We start from the raw sequence: 21,817 nt of genomic DNA, 5'->3' as shown, positions 1-21,817 counted from the left end.
AGGTTTTACAATTCCTTAGACCGGGTGTGGGAAACCTTTGGCCCTCTAGATGTTGCTGAACTACAGCTCTCATCAGCTTCAGCAAGCAGGGCCAATAGCCAGGGGTGATAGAAGTTGTAGTCCAACAACATCTGGTGGGCCAGTGGTTCCCCACACCAGCCTTAGATCTCTCCAGTCATGCCTATCTGTTAAGATACTTTCAGCCAAGAAGATTTTAAAGAGACTCAAAACACTGTTCAGGACAGATGCAGTTGTGACCCTAAAGTATTTTCTTTTTGTCGCTATCACTGCCACAGAGTAGCTTCTTTTATTAGTGTGTATTTGGTCATATCTATTCTGAAGTTCTCTCCATCTGTTTACAAGCTGTCTCCCCTGGTGCTTCATTGCCCAGGCTCTCTAGAGATTGAGGGAACTGCATGAGCTGAGATATACACAATAGCAACCACTCTACCCAGTTTAAAGCCAAGTCTACACATGCAACAGAATAAGTTGATGGAGCCCTGAAGGAGTAAAGAGGACAATGCCACTTTAGGTGGGGAATTCTATTATGAATGCTTCTGTGTGTAAAAAAGGTAGCACATTGGGATTTGAGCCCAGCCTGTCTCCTCTCACACTGGTTTCCTACTTGCAGATAAGTTTTAAACAAACAAACATAGGGGAGCATTAGAAAATGCAAACCCCATGCCCATAGTCTGAAGCAGTGTAGTCTGTTATCTCAAAGCTCTTTTATGACATTCTGCTGCATGTGTAGACTAGCCCTAAGCCCACCACACTACCCAGTACATCACACTGGTTCTCATCCATATACTTTTGGGGTGCTCCCCATATGTAAATCTGCATGGCTCTGTGTGCATAAGAAAGAATGGATTGTTTTTATGGACTTCAATAAAATAGCATTTCAGAGCCATAATTCTCTGCTTGTGTCTCAGAATCTAGCCTTGTTTGGGTACTGTCTTTCTTGTGATCACAAATGTGAGAGAGGAGAGAGTGTGGTCACAGTCACTGGCCTCGGCCCACTCTGTCATGTTTCCATCACACATTTCCGCAGGCTGGGGAAAGTTCTGAAGCGGGGAGTCTACTCCATGCATATAGACTCGCTGCATGATTTAGAATCCTGATGGTGCCCAAGAATGCCTGAATAGAGCTACTATTCAGGCATTCCTGGGCGCCATCAGGATTCTAAATCATGCAGGGAGTCTATATATTGATATGTATATACTATACTGATACATTAATATTTGAGCTGCATATTGTGGTTAGGATTTTCTACACAATAGCCTCCCACCCCTGGGCTGGGTTTAGAATTCCACCCAACTCGGGTTTGGTACCAACTTTTCCATTAATTCGCTTATTCTATATCGCTGTGGATTTTATGTAGTGATTTTCCATAGCTATTTTTTGAAAACAAGGTTTTAAAAAAATTCCCTCTGAAATATCAATATTAAGAATGATAATTTTATCTATATTTCCATTCATTTATTTATATTTGATTTCAAAATATTGATATTTCCTGTAAAATTATTGATGTTTCCTTTTAAAATGTTGATATTAATATCAATAATTTTTCAACGGAAAAGAGATTGGTAAAAGTAGCAGGTAGCAGACAAAAGAATGAGCTTGAATAGATGCTGGCCTGTTCAGTCGATGAAATGCTTTCGAACTGGCACCGGACAATGGATCCCATCCCCACCTCGCCATATTTATTCACAGTTCCACCACCCCGAAAGTAACACAATCCTGTTTCTTAATATTGCCATATATACAACATTTGCACATTTTTAAATTTTCCCATTCAAATACCATTACGTATCAACTGCTGAATCAGACCTTGGACTGTGTATTAACATGCAGCCACCCTTCTCTTCCAGCAGTGGGGGGGGGGGCAAAGGAGAAAAGGAAGTATTATCCTTCCCTTCATTTGCTCCCTGCCACTACCACCGCTCCAGCAAAAGAGTCTGCATCTGTGTTGGAACTGCTTTTTAATATGATTTTAAACCTTTTTGATGTTTTGAAAGCTTTTTAAAAAAATGTTTGTAAGATGTTTTGTTTTAATGTATTTTATGTTTTTATGATGTTTTAGTGTTTTTGGTGCTTTTGTTTACCACCCTAGGCTCCTGCCTGGAGGAAGGGAGGGATATAAATAAACAAACAAACAAATAAGAGAGAGAAAGAAGTCTGCATTTTACAGGCTTTCTTTGTTGTACATGTCTGTTCCCTGTGCAGAGTTTAAACCCCACTTGTGAGCTGACAGGCAGGGGTTAAATCCTGCTGGCTCCAGGCCCCTCCTGTGAACAGGCACCCTCAGCAAGTACAGAATCGACAGCCATCCTTTGAAATTCACACTTATCCAAATTTTGCAGTGCAGTTCTTCAACCAACCTATGATTACAAAAATGCATATATTAGGGGACAATGTGCATACAAATGAATATATTAGTGAACATACAAAATGCATTTTATTAGGAGAAATTGCTTGCAAAAATAGCCAGAACTGCATACAAAAATGTATTTATTAGGAAAAAATTTGTGCTAAAATGCTGAAGCATTTTCATGAGGACTCTTTTTTAAAATGTGCAAATTGCTGCAGAACTGAATTTAAGACTGGAAAAATGGGAAACTGAAAGAACTGAAGTTGATGGATCTTTCCACCCCTATGATCAGCTCATGCAGCGGCGTCACTAGTGGGAGTGTGGGGGGGTGCGGACCTCTGGCGCGCGCCCTCCCAGGGGCATGGATGGGGTTGGCTGGTCGCATGTGCATGCACGCGCGCACGCTCCAGGCTGACTGTGGAAGGCCCATTCAGGCTTCACCGCCAGCGAATGGGCACCTGCTTTCAGTGTGCATCGGACCGGGTGCCGGGGGGGCCTTGGCGAGCCCCCAAATCTTGTGCTGAGTGCACATGTGCGTGTGAGGCCAGCCACCCCATCCATGCCCCTGGGAGGGTGTGCTCCGGAGGGGCAACCAGCCGGAGAAGCAGGCCTGGGAACGCCAGCGTGCCTCCCTTGCCCCGTCGATGCTGCTCCTGGTCCCGCCCACCCACCTGCTTGCTTCCGAGGAGGACCCGGAGCACTTCTCGGCTCCTTTGCTGGGCAACGGCACGGGGCGGGGTGGCTCCGGGTGTCACCCCCCTCATGGTGTCACCTGGGTGCGATCTGCACCCCCCGCACCCCTGTAGTGATGCCCCTAAGCTCATGTCACAAGTGACACGAGCTGACTGACAGGTGGGCATAGTTGGGGGGGATAATGGCCTTGTGGGCCAAATTTAACCGCCTGTGAGGCCATGATTGGCATGTGGACCAGAGGTTCCCCACTCCTGGACTAGGTAATGAGCTGTATGAGGTCCTATTTGCTGAAATCTAATCTCAACAAGATGGAGGCACTGTGGATGTATGGTTCCTTGGTCTAGGGAATTGGTGCTCAATTTGTCTTGAACAGTGTTGTGCTTTCCATGAGAGAGTGGGAGTGCACCTAGATTGCCTTTTATCAACTTTTGCTGGTTTGCCAGCTGCGGCCGCATCTGGACAGGGATACTTTGGTCACAATAATCATCTCATTTGGATTACTCCAATGCATTCATTTTAAGCCTGGCTGCCCTTACAACTACTTGGAAGTTTCAACTGGTACAGAAAACAGTTGCCAGAATTTTGGCTGCCATAGGTTTATGCATATCACAACAATCTTTAAATTAACTTCATTGGTTGTCTGTTCACTTCTCAGCCCAATTCAAAGAGCTGGAACTTTCTTTTAATGCCCTAAATAGCTTGGGACCCAAAATATTTGAAGAAGGGCCTGCTTCCATACCAGCTTCCATGTGTCAGGTACCTTCTTTAGCATTCAACAACCAGAGATTACTCTGTGGTGACACCCTGATTGTGGAACACCTTCCTTAGAGAAACTTGCCTGGTGCCTACATTGCAATCTTTTGGGCACTAGGCAAACAATTAAAAAAAAAAAGCTACCCAGGCCTTTTAATCTGTCGTAAATCTTAATGTGCTTTAAAGTATTTTATCTGCTGTTTTATTGTTATTATTATTTTGTATTAAGCTATGTATGTTGCTTGTACACTGTCCGGAAATCCAGATAGGATACAGGATGGTATAGAAATAATATTTAATGTTATTTGTTAAATATATTAATATATAATATTTATATTATATGTACAATATTTATAAATAAATAGTGGTTCCCAAACTTTTTTCCCCATAGACCACTTGAACATTTCTGAGGGTCTTGGTGGATCACTTAATTATTTTTCTGCCTATTGTAGCAATTGCAATGCACTGTGCTCGATGTTGTGTGATTTTTAATTGTATTGCTTCTTTTATTGCTTATAGATTGTATTTCATTAAATTAATAATAAAATACAATATAAGAAATAAAAGAAGAAATACAAATACAGTTAAAATCAATATGAATATCTAATGCAATGGCTGTGCCATCTCCTGTCTTCAATAATACATCCACAGACATTCCGTGGACCACCTGAATGAAGCTCGCAGACCACTGGTGATCAGTATGGGAACCCCTGAAATAAACTATTGAATATTAAACACTGTTGCATATCAGCCATAAAATACCATCAAGTATGATACACCAATGATTTCAAACTATTTTACAGGAAATTCTGGGTCCTCTGGAAGCTTATTGGGGTTTTTTTAATAAGAAGAACTTATGAAAGATAATTTGTTGACCGCTAGTGATCTTTCTCTGCACTGTGCAGCCACTAGGGCAATGTTGAATGTGTTCAAGGGCACACCCTCAGGTCATAATCAGTGATGGTGGGATCCAACACTACTTTACGTGAGCTTGGTGTGCTCCCCAAAACATGTGTCAGGATCCTTGGCAACACAGAGAGGGTCTGTGGCAAATCCATAGGTGCTCCTTGGCAGACATGTTAATGAGGAAAATCCTATGCTATGACAGGAAGTCTGAAAGTTATGGTCAGGGCCAGCGCCAGGCATGACTGGGCCCTTGGGCACCAGCCTGCCCCAGGCGCGCAGCTCCTGCCTGTTTCTCCTATCTCTCTCCTGTGCCTGCTGCTGCACGCACATGCTGCCATCACCAAGATGGCAGCAGAGGCCTCTCTGAGGGGCTGATGCCCCCCCCACCATCTTGGTTAATGGCACGCATACGTGGTACACTACGTGACCACACATGCCTGCCATCAACCAAGATGGCAGTAGGGGCATCAGCCCCTTAAAGAAGCCTCCGTCGCCATCTTGGTTGATGGTAGTGAAGTGGAAAATTCCACTCTCAGGGGTATTAGTATGTAAATAAGGTGAAGGGGACAGATGTTTTGACAGGATGGGGCAGACAAAAGATGAGTATGTGCGTTCATACTTCCTCTTAATGTAGAATTACCTGACGAATCACAGAGCCAGGTGGGAGCGGGAAACAGGTAAAGCCCTTATTGGGTACCTTGGGACACATGACTGTACATTGTAAAAACCTATAAAAGACCTTCAATTTGGGGAAGAAGGCAGCCTCCTGCCATAGCACATGCTGGCCGGGGCTCCTTGCAATTGTAAGTATAATAAACAGCTGTAAGCTTCAACCTGCCTCAGTGTCATTTCCTGGAAAAGGACCCCATTAAGGAAAAAATTCCACAACATATGGCGCTGTGAGCAGGATTCCAGGCGCTCCGCTGGGAACCAACTCTTGTCTCAGCCGGCTGGACAGCGTGCGCATCGGTACAGACCACTTGATCTCCTGGTCATCTCAGGCACGGGTCTCTTCCCAGCAGCGGTAAGAAAAAATTACTGGGCAGTGCTTGAAGCTTTAATTCGGCCTCTGATCTAAATTTCTGTATCTGACTGAATCGATTTCCTGACTGAATCTGATTGCCTGTAATTGGCCGAAATCGGATTCCTGACTGAAGCCGGCTTCCTGCTGCTGGCCTAGGCATGGGTTATTCCCTTACGGAAAAGGTCTGGGGGACTGTCTGTTGCTTTCCTATTCTGGGGACACCCAGTTTCTGCCTCCTTTCCCCCCTCTCCTACCTCCTTTGCCCACCAGACCGCCCACCTGAAAATGGGTTCAGGCTAGTCCTATCCCAATTCTGGAACACCCTTGGGTTATATGTGTAAGAATTATGGATCCAGGTTAGGTCCAAAGATTGGACAAAAGGATTGAAAGTTTCTAACAGTTCATTGTCTGTGCACCAACCCTTGCAGCCTTTGTATCCTGTTTTGTCTGGGGGGGCCCCAACCCTATTGCCTTGCCGTCCCACTTGGTGACCCCTTCGACTCTTGGGCACTGCTGCCTCCCACCTTGGAGTCTCAAATAACAAACCCTGGAACTCCCACCCCACTGCCCTGCCTGACTCACTCTCTCCTGCCCCTGCTGCACCCATATGCTTTTTACCAGAAATGTGTGTGAGAGGGTATGTTGGGACTAGAGATCGGTTGTTGTTGGGGTTTTTTCCCCTTTCCCCCCTCTTCATTTTTACACTGCCTGCCCCTCTTTTGTCTGGGGACGGAGGCTGCTTTCTCCCCTGGCAACAGCCTTTCCCCCAGAGCTTGGAAAAGTTACTTTTTTGAACTACAACTCCCATCAGCCCAATCCAGTGGCCATGCTGGCTGGGGCTGATGGGAGTTGTAGTTTTAAAAAGTAACTTTTCCAAGCTCTGCTTTCCCCCCCTCTCCCTCCCCGAGAATTTTCTGAAAAAAATTAGGACAACTTTTTGATGTGTACAACCCCACGTGAGCTGATGTGAATCAAATTTTGGCAGGACTTTTACCCTCCCTCAAGCAACGCCAAGCCCTGTTTACTCAGACTGGCACCGGGGTTGGGAACGCTGCTCTTAAGTGGCCCGATAAAGACCCAGGTCACAATACTATGAAAAAAAATCTGGCTCTCCTGCGCTCATGTCTTTTAACTGTTTGTACTGAGCTGCAGCCACCTAAACATCAACAGGCAGGAGGTGTGTGTGTTTTTGCCTGATCATGAATTGGAACCTATCCCTGTTTAAATTTTGAACTTGGATGAGAAAGAGTGCGTATGGCAGTGTACTTAAGAAGGAAAAATATGGAAGCCAACAACAAAACTTCTTGAAGTTTCTTTCATAAGGGGAACAAAACCTCTCCTGAAGGAGCTAGAACCCAGGTAATCTGTTTGGAAAAAAATCCTCATCCCCTGTAAGGTGTATGATTTACCCATTTTCTAGTTTAGGACAACTGAGACCACCTTGTTGTTTATGTCTAATGTTATGCCCTCTAGTGACTAGGTAAAGTCATTACAGATAAGATTTTACACTGTAAACTAAGGAGTTTGTTATTACTGATATTAATATTATTAAGTTTGAAAGCTTGGTTTGTTTTCTTTGGATCCATCAAGGCATAGTTTTCCATTAATGAATATTCCCCCCAAAACCATTTTTTTTACTAAAATGAGGACCAACATGTACAGCTTCCAGCCACAGCAATTGTCTACCTTATATTAGAATTCACATTGGGAATTAATGTTACTTTGTTTCCAAAACAGAAACTCACCCCCAGATGCTGTCCAGGACCAGGACTTTCAATTGTAAGCCCTGAACTAAACCAGGGAAGTGCTTTCCTCACTGTCATACCTTGTGCATGTAAACCACACTGTTATTCATGAAGTTTTTCCCTTTAAAATGCTGTTCATAATTCTAACATATGTTAGTGCATTTGTTCCTTGTCAGACACTTAAAGTAACTGCTTTGCATATAGGATGCACACCACTGGAACTCCCTGCCAATTTGGAACAAAACCTAATTTATTTGTGCCACTAACATTTCTTTGTTTTACATTACTAGCAAAAGATATTCATAAAAGAAACACTATGGCTGTTGAACTTTAGCCTTGGAATGACAAAGGAGGGACAGCTTGTGGGTAACTTGCATCTGGGCTGTCTGGAGGCAAGATGGCCTTAAAGAGTGCCTCTTTGAGGGGACAGCCCTCTGTATCCTCCTAGCCTAAGGAAGAATGTGCAGGTTTGCATCTGTTTTCTCCTGTTTCTTGGTAGTTTAATCAGAGATGGGTTAAGTCGGAGTCTAAGAAGCAATCTACCATACTGGAATTAGCTTTTTTTTCTCTCCTTAAAAGGAGGTGTCTTTTCTCTTCATAGAGAAGTGAAGAGAGGACCAGTCTCCTTCCTTCCTTAGCCTATAGAATATATTTTTGTGTGTGATTCATTTTTTGCAACAAAGGATGCTGGAATTCTGGTGTCTCAGCATTAAATTGCCCAACTACTGGGAAGTTGGAGTGGATTCAGATCCCTGGTGGCAGCTATAAATTAGGTGTTTTGGGGGACATTTGTAAGATGTAGAACTCTACATATAGCCAGCAAGGATTGAGTTCTCCAATTCCTAAATTGCTATCCAAGCCAAAGAATGTTCCTGTTCACTTGGTACCACGATCTCCTGTAGTCCTGATTCAACTCCCTGTTTGCTTCTTTGTCACACAGGGGTTGTTTTTGTTATTGTTGCATTTCCAAGACTGATCTACAGACCAAGTCAGCTTTCACCTAACAGAAACATTCAATTTTCTGATGAACTTTGTGCTAAAAGACAACTTAATTCCAAGCTTGAAAGGACTGCTCTTGTCATAATTACTGTATGATATTGTAGACATTGAAGAAATCAGATTTGTATATGTTGTGTTGGGTTTGGCATAGTGTCAGTGGTCTGCCTATTCAATCTTTACTTTCCTATTAATTGTTTATGCTATGATGAAGGATATCCTACTGTTTATCTCTACTGCTTTCTCTAAAATATCAAGGAATGGTTTTGCTCGCTCTGTGTGATGAGAAAAGAATGTATGTGTGTGAGAGGCAGCCCAGTAAATGTGTGTCAAGCCAATGGCTGTATGACGATGTGTATAATAATGAGCAATGGTATTTGTATATCTTCTTCCATTTTTCTTTAATGGATACATTTGTAATATTTTAATTAGGAAGTGACTTTTCTTTCCAAGCACACTGACCGTGTTTGGCGCTCTGCTGATGGACGTCTCGTATTTTCTCTTGGGTCACCTGTCCAAAGGAGGGATGCAGCAGCAGATTGAAAAACTGGATTGGAAAAAATATTGAAAATAATTGGGTTGCAGCTGCTTGTGTGCTTCAACCAGGAGATTCCGCCGCCACAGCCAGGTTGCTGAACGAAAAACTTAGATCCACACATCCCTCAGCCACTGAGTGAGTGAGACAGCTACAAGGAGCTACCCTGGGAAAGAGGCGCCCCCTCCTTCGACCAGCTCCGACTGAGGAGGAACAGAGAAACAGACCAGTGGGAGAAGGTAGACAACAAAACTGAAGAGTGCTCCTAAGGGAGAACAAGCGAAATAAATCCCAAAAGGTGACTGTGGGACCAACAAGGTATAACCCCCACAGAAGGGGTGACTGGGTGGTCTGATATTAGTGACAGATACTGTTTTTACATTATGGACTCGATGGGAACCTACAAGAACTGGGTAATAATAATAATTGCCTCAGCCTTACGCACAATCCTTGCTGCCACTGAGTGGAGTCTAAATACTCATTTACAACCGCTAGTAGAAACCTCTACTGCACTGAACCAAACCACTTGCTGGGTGTGCGTCCACACTCCCACACACCATAAGGGAGGCACATCCTTCACAGGGGTGCCTCTAAATGCCATCGGTCTAGCAGGAAATGTAGGTCTCACTGGTGACAGACCTTAACACACCCAAGTGCATCTCCCTTTCTGAAACTTCAAGGGCCTCCTGTGGGTACCTCACAGGAAATGGTACCCTAGTGGGAGACAGTACTCGCCAGCAATCTCTGCAACTAATGGCAGACAGCTGGATACTTTTTGGAAGAAAAAAAGTTCTGTGACATGGTTATACCAGGTGTGGTGTGGAAGCTGGGCACAGAAATGGCAGAAAGTGCATAACAGCCCCTGCAAAGGAAATACATCAGGCAATCTGGCCATGTTCCAGTATGAGGAGCTGCAAAACCCTGAGAGACTGCAGTGCATGGTGGTGAATCTGTGGGCATAAGGCCTAAAAGCACCTACCCCCAGGAGCACGGGCCTCTGGCTACTTGGGTCTGGTATTCACAGGCATCAGAATTCTGAATACTCCTCCTAAAGGGAGAGTGCAGAATTACTGAGCTATTGATTCCCAATCAATAGAAGATACAGTAGTCACCACTGGGGAAACTTGGCTGAGGGTGCTTTTTTCCCTCTTATGGAGCAGGGGCAAACCACCTACAAATATTACACCTCAGTGCCATGCTCGAAAGTTCCCTGAATGAAACTGCTTCTGCCTTATCCCTTGTAAATATCGAACTATAATAAACCAGGCAGTCTGCCCTCCAAAATCACTTGGTTCGAGATTATTTACCCAGTTCCCAAGAAAGTTGTGTGCGGACTAGTTGGGCAAGAGTGTTGCACTCACAATGCTGCTGGCAAAATCCACATCACGGGTGCCATACACAATATCTACAAACTGGCCCAACAAGCAAACCAGGTTCAAAACGAAGGAGCCACCTGGGATGTTTGAAGCTGGTTGCCTGATGTGGGAACCTGGCTAAAGAATCTGCTGAAGGGAATGGTAGTCTTGGGAATAATCATTGTACGTATAGGACTGTTATTTTGCTGTGTGATGAATTGTATCCCCATTGTATGTGGTTCATGTGCAGATCTTGTGAAACACAGAGCTCAAAACATGACTAGAGCTGAGATAAGATAGATGTATGTAGAAATGGAATTGGCTAGAAAGGACACGGAAAGTGCAATTATGGAAATGATGAATGTGGACGTCTTTGATAAATCCAAAGGAGGGACTGAAGTGGAAAATTCCACTCTCAGGGGTCACTGGTATTAGTATGTAAATAAGGTGGAAAGGGACGGATGTTGTGACAGGATGGGGCGGACAAAAGATGAGTGTGTGCGTTCATACTTCCTCTTAATGGAGAATTACCTGACGAATCATGGAGCCAGGTGGGAGCGGGAAACAGGTAAAGCCCTTATTGGGTACCTTGGGACACATGACTGTACATTGTAAAAACCTATAAAAGACCCTCAATTTGGGGAAGAAGGCAGTCTCCTGCCATAGCACATGCTGGCCGGGGCTCCTTGCAATTGTAAGTATAATAAACAGCTGTAAGCTTCAACCTGCCTCAGTGTCATTTCCTGGAAAAGGACTCCATTAAGGGAAAAAAATCCACAACATATGGCCTGTGTGCATAGCGCACACAGCAGCAGCAGACAGGAGAGAGGTAGGTGGAGCTAGTGAATGGGCAGGCGGCCTGGAAGCTTCCTCCCTGTGATCCATGGCAGGGAACCTGCTGCAGATCACAGAAGGGGAATGCTGCCCTCCCATGCTAACAAGAGGCCCTTTAGGGGCCCCTCTGGGCTGCAGGGGCCCTTGGCCAGGGCCCAACCTGGCCACCTTTTGATGCCAGCCCTGGTCAATGTGATGTATCATCCATCAGTACTGTCAGATATTAAATGTTGTTGCATGCCAGCTATCAAATACTGCCAAGTATCAACACTCAAGTATAATTGAGTGTTATACAGCTATTAATTAATATCAGAGCACCTGGAAATTACCTGGAGAACATTTGACACCAACATTCACAAAGAATTTCCAGAACAATTTGTGAGAGCATTTTAGTTTGAAAAAGCTTGGGGGGGGGGCTGTTTCATGTAGGCTATATATTCATAGCCTACCTTATTACAAATACTTCATATCTCATTTGCATACTGAGCCTAATCATCCTTAATTTGAAGTAGGCATCATTGACTTCAGAAGGGCATACCGTACTTCCAAATAGGTATACCTAGGGATGCAGCTTTGGCTACATCCAAAGGAAGGTTGCTACAGTTTTCTTTTTGCAGACCTGCAGGGGAGAAACAATAACTTAACCAAGGCAAATTCTGGGCTGGGATGTCACCCAATGACAGTTCATAAATCATTTGAGTTTTGGTTAATTAATATACTGATTAAATTTGAGTGTATTTGTATGTCGGTAAAAAAAAGATCTGAAGCAATTGGTATAATTTCTTTTTAATGATTCATGTATGTATCATTGAAGATACAAACCTAGAAGATGTTGATTCTACCACTGGCTGCCCTGTGGGAAGGATTCTGATGGCTTTTTATATGTTGACATTTTATTATTTAGTATTGCATTCTATCTTCAATTCACCCTATCTTCAGAGGAGTTCAAGGTGGTGCGCACAATTCTTCCCCTCCCCTTTTTATTCTCACAACTACCCTGTGGGTAGATTAGGCTGAGAGATATGACTGGTCCAAAGTTACCAAATGAGCTTCATGGCCTAGTAGGGATTTGAACCCTGGTTTCCCAGGTCATAGTCTAATCACTACACTGTTTATTGTGTATTTTAAAAAATGCAGCTGCCTTGGAAGGATGTGTCTCCTGAAAGGCAGGATATAAACAATTGTAACAAATAATAATAAAGAAGAGGCATTCTCTCCCAAGTAAGATAAAAGAAAGCTTTTTTAGGATGGTGCTTGCCATCTGCAACTTGTGTATGTACTTGGATTAATAGTTTTTTAAAATAAAAATTGATTGCCCAATTAAATTAACCAATTATAATTCATTAATCGTACCAATTAAATCAATCAAATGCTATAGGCCTAATGAGAATCTTTGTTTCCCAACAGAAGTTTCTGTTGAAATCCTATACACATTTTCCTGGGAGTAAGCCCCACTGAACACAATGGGGCTGACTTCTGAGGAGACAGGCATAATACTGCACAAAGAGGAAGCTATGGCTGCACTCAGAGTCTTTTTTAATTGCCAGCACTCAGCACTTGAAGCACTAAAAGGAGGGTGCCTCTGAGCATGTGCAGAATGCCCCACTGAATAATTACCACAGCAGACCCAGACATACGTGGAGTTAGGGATGGGGTCAGAGAAGGCAGCTTCCATGCATATTTCATTCAAGTTCTCTCTTTCTTTTTAACATTAGGTGCGATGGATTTAGCGCTCTTCCACCACATCATTCATTTCCAGCTTATATCACGTTTAAAGAAGACCAATGACTTTACACACACGATTTGTTTTGGTTTGTTTACTGACAGAATGAACTTGAGGAGGGAAATGGTTAAAAATAAGGAACTCCTGTCAAGTCCTGCAGCAAGAAGAACGCAACACCCACAAACTTTTTCAAGCTGGAAGCTGCCGGCCGCTGTTGTCTTTCTTTTTGCTGCGCCGTTGTTGCTTTCACCCTGGAGGGAGGGAGAGAGGGATGGGAGGGAAGAGGGAAGAGGGAAGAGACAGGCAGATCTGTTTAGGTGCCTCTTGTTAAGAAGGATCAGTAATCCAGCGTCTGAATTGCACCTCTGGGTGGTGAAGAAACCTTAAGAGCCTTTGCTTAGGGAGCAGAGAGGCTGCGTGCGTGTTATGGGAGCAGCTGAACACTTGTCCTGTAATCGATTGCCGAGTCTGCTGAGCAGCTCCGCCAAGCGCAGACAACACGCTTCCCAGATCTCTCTCCCTCTCCCTCTCCCTGGCTCAGGGTGTCTGGGTGAGATGTGTATAATGTGTGTCTGTGTGTGAGCGTGAGGGAGTGTGTGAGTTTGCCGGATCGGTTTCTCGGGGTTTGACCAGTTGTCCCAGGCTAACCCTGCTCTCTGAAGATGGAGGAAGTAAAAAACAGGATTACCCTTAGCTACAGATCCACTGCCTTAGTTTCCATAACCAACTGCAGTGCACAAACACATAATCATTAGGCACAGACAAGAAAGGGAGAAAGAGAGAAAGGAAAAGGCTCATTAACAAAACAAACAAACAAACAAACAAGGGTGATGGGATTGATTTACTACATGCTCTGCTGAGGTAAATCTTTTCTTGGGGTATTTCTTTTGCTTGGCGGGTGGCGGGGAAGAAGAACAGCTCTGCTTATCTATGTAAATGCTGCCTCGCGATCTCTGTCTTCGGTGTATCTTGTGTGTGTGTGTGTTGGAAAGGGGAGGGAGGCGGAGAGGAGGGTCTGTCAGAGTAACGCGTAATTATGGAGCATCTCCTGCGCCGGCATCCAAATGACTTGTTGCTATTTTAATCAAAACATAAATGTTATAATTGTGTGAAAAGGTGAAGAGGACTGACGAGTCTGACTATTTTTAAAACATTCTTCAATACGGATCGACCGATCCAACAGACAATATCTATTAATAAGGATGCGTTTAAAAACAGAAATCTGTTTTCTAGGGTGTTCAATCGATTAATCAGTTCTCCTTTTTTAAAAAAACTGGCGTGAGCTTGTCAGTTGCAGTTTCCAGCCGTCTTCCATGCAAGATGCATGCAGAAAACCTGTGATAAGATCTCTCTGAACGCTATCGCAAGATTTGCTGGAATGACACACACTATATTTGAAAATGCAGGGCTTAAATTACTTTGACAGGTTCTGCTATGGGCGCGGGAAGAAACACAGACACCACAGACACAGACACAGACACAGACACAGACGAAATGAAGATCTCTTTATTTTGCCTAGGGCTAAAAACAGTTCTTGTGAAGCTGCCCTTGGTTTTTTGCTTCTTTCTTTTTCTTTTTCAACTCCCTCATCCACTCCTTCCAAAAACCCCTCTCTTTTTCTTCTTCTTTCCTCCAAGATTTCCCCCCTCTTCTCTCGATTCTTAAGGAACCGGTGGATCAAGTTTTCTCTCGTCTACTTAATCGCTTTGGCTGACCTCTCTCTCCCTTTTTGTTCTTCATCTTTCCTGAAAGTACGTGCCATTCCAACAAGACCATCCTGAGAAAAAAAAGGGGGGGGAGAGAAAGCTCCTTTCTCCTTCCTTACTGCTTTGTTTCCCCACCGATCCATTTGCTCTGAATGACCTACCTGTAAGTTTTCTTCCTCTTCCCTTGAACTCTGGAGGCGGGGAGGGGAGGGGAAATAAGAAAGAAAGAGAGAGAGAGAGAAAGAGGGGGCTGGCTTATTTCAAAACGCTTCCCCATCTTGCTATAGTTCCAGTGCACCATAATTCCCTCTGTCTCTTCGTTCTTGGCTGGGAGGAGGGGTTACAAGCTGCCATCAGAAGCTAGAAATGGTGAACAAACTTTATTTTAATCATAGAACTTCTCTCTCTCTCTCTCTCTCTCTCTTCCCCCCCCCTTTGTATATTTCCTTTCTTTTCTCCCCATCTCATTGGCTGGGATAGTATTTCCCCCCCACCCCCTATTGTTTTTAGGCACCTTTTTTTTGATACCTAGTGCGTTACCTGTAGAAAGGGGAAGAGAAGGTAATTTTGAAAAGACAGGAGGGGATTGCTCTTCTGTGAAAGCAGTTAGATCCCAAGTATTATTGTTATTTCTAAAGCCATGTAAACATCTGATGACAGCTTCGCCTGTTGAAATCTAAGCGTTATATACTGAGTGTCTTGGGAATTTGATCTGCGGTATGCCAGAGAGAGGAATACAGAAAAAAGTGTTTAATATATATATATTTAAAAGGAGAGGGATGAGGTGAAGGGAAGTGGTTTAGGAGACAAGAAATGAAGCTGCCTGTTTTCCAGTAAGTAATGGAGAAATTCCAGGAGCTGGGGCTAAATATACTTGGCGATCAATACAGAAATGGCTCATTGTGAATAATTTAACTGCTTGGTGTAGTGAGAGTTTTGAAACCAAAGGCAAAAGGGAGCTGGGGACTGGGAGGAAAAATTGAAATTCTTCTTTTGACGTGACTTTATTTTTTTATGTTAAAGTTTCCACCTAAATAATATGGTGATGATTATTGACCTTTTTGTTTTGTTTTATTTTTAATCAAGTGGTAAGCTAGTGGGCGTCATCTAATACAGTTACTTAGGTTTCTGGAAAGGAATAGCTTGTTGTCTGTTAGTAAAGTGCTTCAAGAAACTTTTGAGATTACTATAAAGCATGTGGTCTAGAAGTATTTTAGAAATGGTTCCAGGGATGGCTAGATAAGTTAGAATGAACTGGTTCCCAGATAAAATCGTTACAGCAATTCTGCTAACGAAGCATGAGTTCATCTTCTTGTGTTGAAGACAGAGGCACCACAGGATAACTGTGATGGCAGGAAATCTTAAAGTATTGACATACCACAATATGTCCAGCTCAGTCTAAAAGTTTCTGCTTGACAGCTAAGTCCCCCTAAATTCAGCTGGACTTATTAGGAAGTCTGCTGAATATTGCAGCCTTAGCATGGTTTGGAGGATGTTTATTGACAAAGTGTTGGCATCTCAGTTAAAACACACATGACCCAAATGGGACTTTTTTAGAAACAAGGAAACTGTGATTCAGGTGGCTTTCCCCCCTCTTCTTTCTTTCTTCCACACAGGTTTGTTTCCGGCATTTAAAGTTGCCTTTTCTACCTGCCTAAGCATTTGGATGCCTACAGAAAGATCCTAGGCAGAGACTTTTCTGCTATTCAAACACTGGTTAAATCAGCAGCAACAACAGAAAAAGGACAAATAGCTTAGGAGCCCAGATGTTTAATGGCTGATAGAGCAAGGGCATCTTTGACAGTGTACTTTTTGCCTTACAGCACTGCACTTTGACTATGGAAGCAGAGGCTACTGATGGATACATGCCATGTAAGTATTGGTTTTATTTCCTTTTTAAAAAAAACATTTTTCAGTGTTACAAATCATAAATTCTCTGTTGTCTTGTTGAATTCATTGCTTTAAGGCAGCATGGGCTTGGTGACTCCTTGTGCAAAATCTTGGACAGTTTAGTGAAAATACATATATGTATTGGAACTGCCTTGGAGGAATAGAAGGAGGAAGTGTGTGTGAAACTGGAAGCAGGATAGAATGTAACTTTTTCATACTCATGCTCTTTCTGTTTTTTATGTCCCCTTGTGGCATGACATATTCTGCTTTTTAAAATTATACATAATATGCAAACTAAAGTGATGTGAGTATGAAATGAAAGTCAGTTTTGTTCATGTGTGCAACTCAAGAGACAGATCTCCCTACCATTTCTCGAGAGATCACTGCCAATTAATTTTACCTTTTTAAAATTTATTTTGCCACAAGGACCCTATCTAAGATGTGGAAAAATCTAATTATGTTGGGAATTGAGCTTCCAAATATAATACCCTTCCCCCTTCACAAACGCGTGTTCTTACTTGAAGAGAAATGTCAATTTTTGCTATGAAACTGATAGAAATTTTTCTCTTATGGAATAGGTGATAATGAACTTTCGCCCGAAAGGGAGCACTCCAATATGGCAATTGACCTCACCTCAAGCACACCCAATGGGCAGCATACCTCACCAAGTCACATGACAAGCAGTAAGTCACCTTTCATAAGACTTCTGTCTAGCAGGTTTATCACTCTTGTCTGATCTATGTGGTTGGCAAATACAAGAAGAGAGGAACGGGACAGATTTGTTGTTGTTGTTCATGCCAATGTCTTATCTGAGCTTGATTGCTAGTTTGAGTTATCCCAAGGTGGCTTATGAGTGCTGGTACTTACCTGAACCAGGTAGGAAAAACCTAGGCTTTGCTAGCAATGGTTGTGATTTCTTTTGTGACTGAAACAGTTTTTCAGCATGATTTCAAAGCAAAGACAATATGAAGAGAGAGAAAACTTAGTCCAGGATATTCTAAAGATATATTCCATGTGCTGAATGATTAAAGACTCTTTTTAAAAGAGCTATTCTCTGTGGCTCTTCAGTCTTCTCACCACCTCTGAAACCATATTCTTTGTCATAGCTTTTTCATTATTGTGCCACTTGAAACTTTTTAACTTGGACTTAGAGAGTATAATGTCACTGGCTGTAATTGCAAGAGATTAATTAATTTTTTAAGGATTGTGGGTTGTTTTTGCTATTGATAGGAATGTCTAATATTCATCTGACCTGATCTCTAAAATTGAAAATCTTGAATTTACAACTTTCTTTTTCATCTGACTATTCTTCCCCGGCAGGCATTTACTTGGGGATTCCTGCAGCATGTGTTTTTATTTTTGCAAATAGTGCTGTCCTAGAAATGTGAAGCTTTAGAATGAACTTGTAATAATAAAATATGATTTTCATATTAACCCTGATTGAGAGGAAGGTGTTACACTCAGTCATTTATAATGTCCTCCAGGAGTTTATGAATAAAACACAGGTTTAATGAGCCTTTAAAATGGAGAGTTATTGTGAAATATCCCATTATTACATACATGTTGCTAAAGAATATGATTGCTGGTTTTCTGAACTGAACTTTATGTAGCAACTTCTCCTAATTTAGCACATTTAGACAGTTCCAAATTTGTGGAATTGGGGTACAGATATACATTTTATTGATTTATAATACTTTATTGCTCACTTCCTTCATTTTCTTCATCTCCTTTTTTATTAATAATGGGAATGAAAACTCCTCCTGTTTTATTATGTCGACACAAATGTTTACCCCATTTAGGCTGCAGTTCTGTGGACGTGTACTTGGGAGGAAGCTCCATTGAGGGTAATGTGACTTGCTTCTGAGTAGACATGCGTAAGAGTCAGAGCTTGGAAAAGTTACTTTTTTGAACTACAACTCCCATCAGCCCAATCCAGTGGCCATGCTGGCTGGGGCTGATGGGAGTTGTAGCAGGCAACTATTTTTTCTCCAGTATTTTAACATCTAAATGCAGGTATTACTCTGTGCTACCCTGTTAACCCAAATTAGCAATGAATAAATTTGTTAACAACCTGGACTTAAAATAGATGGCTTTTAAAACTTGTCTTTTTCCAAGTAGGTGGTCTGGGCATATCTTTGTGCCTCTGACTTGCCCTGTGAAAACAGAGACGACTCTGTTGCCAAGCAGCAGGGATTTTACTCGAATAGTGAGGACTTAGGATTGGAATCTCAAAACAGTTTATACTTGGACTTTCATTGCAGTCTTCCACTGATTCTGAATATTTACATCAGGGATTCCTTGGACAGTGTTGCATACCCATGGGGTGCTGTAGGCATAACAGCAGCACTGATCCTTCAGATCCCCATTTTTCACATTTTCACTACCATTAGCCCAAGGGTCTCATTTGATAAGGCAGGGGAAAGGGGGGTGGACTTTAGGAGAGGCCAATAGGGTGGTGCACTTCTGAGCTGCAATTTCCTATTCTCAAAAGATAAAAAAGGGCTCCCAGTTTCTACAGGGTACTAAAGCTCTGAGAAATCATAACTTTTCTATGTTTACCTGTAGCAATTTCTGGATTGGTCTTCTGATGAAAGGTGAATACATGCACATTTGTGTGTGTACATGTGCACACATGCACAGGGACACCAACCCTTCTCTGTGGGAATTGATAGCATTAAAATATGTGGAGAGGACTTCAAATTTGATTTTAATTAAATATCCACCCATTTGTAAACGACTTTAGAGGAGGTGCTTCATGTATTTTGAACTGAGTTCTTAAGCAGCTGTGACAGAATAGTTCCATTATATAGTTATTTTGTTACGTCTTTTTTGTTGAATGCATGAGCTGCCTTATAGTGAGATTATTTTTCTGTCTAGTTCAGTATTGTCTGCTCAGACTGGTCAGAGCTCTAAACATCGTCTGGCAGGGGGCTTTCCTCGCCCTGTTACTTTGGATCCTTTTAGTTGAAGATGTCAGGGATTGAATGGGGACCTCATGCATGCAAGACATATGCTCACCCACTGAGCAGTCTCTCTTTCTCATAAATGTTCAGTCTAATGAAATATAACGGAAACCAAGTTGTGTCTGGAGTTTCCCACAAAGTTTATGATGGATACTTTCTTTTCTCGTTGCTGCTTCAGTAGCTGTTCTGTATTTTTCTCGGAGCTGTTAAAACCAATTAGGTGGAAGGGCATGCGTATGCCTGTTCAGATCCCCAAAAAGCTGTTCTGTTTGAAGCAAGGACTCCACACAAATCTCCAGCCACCCCTTTAGTAGGCTTTTTTATGCCAATGGCCTTCAACTGGTCCATATACAGCTCCTTACCACAGGCATAGCTATAGGAAGGTGGGACATATGGTTGGTCAAAAATATGTATCTTATTGAAAAAGGTTCATGCTTTTCTCCTGTGGCACTCATGAAAACCGATAAAATGAATGTCTCATCAGAAGAACGTGTCCTACTCAGGACACTACATGGGCTGCTCCTTTGGTCTGGTCAACTTTAGCTAGAGTTCAACATGACAGCAATAGCTTTGCCACTACCCAACTGGTGTGGCCTCACGACCAACCTGTGGGTCACAACCCTCTGGTTGAAGACCTATGTTCTATACTATTGCTGTTCTTGTTTTCTCCATTTTGTATTAAGGGATGATCTTTTGGGATTGTATGCTGCTTTCTCCCAAGAGACTTGGGATGGCCAAATATGTTTAAAACAAAACAAAACAAACCCCAATATGTAAAAATATCAAGACCCAAGAAGATAGGTTGCTTGCTGAGTGCATTCTGATGTTTGAGGTACCACATTCATTACGTTGCTGATATTTGGATTTTTGCAACAGGCAATGGAGTGCTGTAGCTGAGGTTTTAAAACTTTATCAGACCAACCTTCACATCAGGATCATTAGACTCAAGCAGTATGGTTGGGCTTACAGATTTGGGTCATTGTACTGCTTACATTTTCCTTGAAGGCAACAGAATCCTCTCTGTGCTTGTTTCATTTCTGACCTGTAGGCAACTTAGTTCTGTCCTTAGAATGGTAATATTTCATCATACTGGTATGGTGCACTAATGTATGTGGGAATGATAGCTTAATTCTTTAGCTTTAATGGAAGATGAAATGGGATATGGAATTGTTTCCCCTTATATATCCATCCCACCCCAGTTCAACAGTATTGATTCTATTATTCTTTCAAGATTTCATTGCTCCAAAAAATAATGGGAGAATTTGTAGTGAGGCTCTTCAAGGCTCTTCTGAATAGATCATTTTAGGACTGAATCCCTTGCCTTAGTCTGGCTGTATTGTATCCAGCTGAAACAAGGAAGAAGCCCATAACAGGCAATTTTCTTGGCTTTTTTATGTACTGTAAACAGTGTGTGTACCAGACAAGAGAGGGAAACAACTGCTTTTGAAACAAACCATTCTCACCCAACTCAAGTAAAATTACATGCTTGGGAAAGAGGGTTCCCCCCCCCTCTATTTGCCACACAAGATTATCTCAGCTAACTAACAGTATTATATATACTGTGCAATATGTCTCTCCTTTGAGAGTAAAAGAACTGCATGTGCTTTGGGGGATGATGAATTTGAATACCATCTTGAAAATTTTATTAGTGAGCACTGAGAAACATATATAAGTAGAGAATTGGCACTTTTATCCAGCTTCACGTAAATATTGAATGAAATCTCCCATTGGTTTTACTGGAACAAACATTTCATCCATTGTATTTACTGAAACTGCTATGATGAGTTCTGTGAGTCCTGGGTTGCCTTGACTGACAAATAGGAAATCTAGACCAAGGTTGGCTCAAGTATTTTTTCAACTCCTGTGGCAACATGGGTCATTGTCATGTTGCAAACGGATTCTAGGGCACATTTTCAATTTCTGAGGAGAACAGGCCATGCACAAGAACTAAGAGTTGCATTCTGTTATTTGCATGGCAGGTGCCCATACAGCTGCCTAGGCTGTCTGTATAGTTAAGCTGGCCTTGCCTGGACCTGTACTGCTATCCCAGGGGAGGAAAGGCTACTATGTTCTTCCCTGCACCCAAGGCAAAGGACTGGTGAGACTGTTGCTCACTCATGCAATTTATTTAAGAGATTTCTAGGCTGCCTTTTAGTGTAACTTCAGGAAGTGGATGCATATCAGTAACACACTCCGAGTGGATGGAGAAGGAATTCTTCAAATGCTGAGCTGTAGTAGCCCCTTACTCTCTGCCATTCGTGCATCCATAAAGATGGCATATTGTGTAGAAATGCACTGTATCTACTGAGCTCCATTGGGAACTGTC

At 42.5% G+C, this 21,817-nt stretch overlaps 1 protein-coding gene across 7 annotated transcripts in view; it reads left to right on the top strand.

Moving 5' to 3' along the window:
• The first annotated feature begins 13,082 nt into the window (after positions 1 to 13,082).
• The window catches only part of IKZF2 (IKAROS family zinc finger 2), a 146,713-nt gene continuing 137,978 nt past the window's right edge, over positions 13,083 to 21,817 (top strand). For 5 of the 7 annotated variants that reach the window (XM_061607695.1, XM_061607694.1, XM_061607690.1 and 2 more), the window contains exons 1-3: positions 14,928 to 15,007; positions 16,462 to 16,510; positions 17,107 to 17,211. In XM_061607695.1, coding sequence (XP_061463679.1) covers positions 15,005 to 15,007; positions 16,462 to 16,510; positions 17,107 to 17,211 — 157 coding nt within the window. In that variant the 5' untranslated portion in view covers positions 14,928 to 15,004. Of the gene's footprint in view, positions 13,483 to 13,503; positions 13,794 to 14,927; positions 15,008 to 16,461; positions 16,511 to 17,106; positions 17,212 to 21,817 lie in introns of those variants that run through there. The other 2 variants (XM_061607689.1, XM_061607688.1) reach the window with 2 other exon arrangements.

The sequence above is a fragment of the Rhineura floridana genome, chromosome 2 (genome assembly GCF_030035675.1).
Source record: "Rhineura floridana isolate rRhiFlo1 chromosome 2, rRhiFlo1.hap2, whole genome shotgun sequence".
Classification (NCBI taxonomy): domain Eukaryota; kingdom Metazoa; phylum Chordata; class Lepidosauria; order Squamata; family Rhineuridae; genus Rhineura; species Rhineura floridana.
This window is presented reverse-complemented; position numbering and strand designations above follow the sequence as displayed.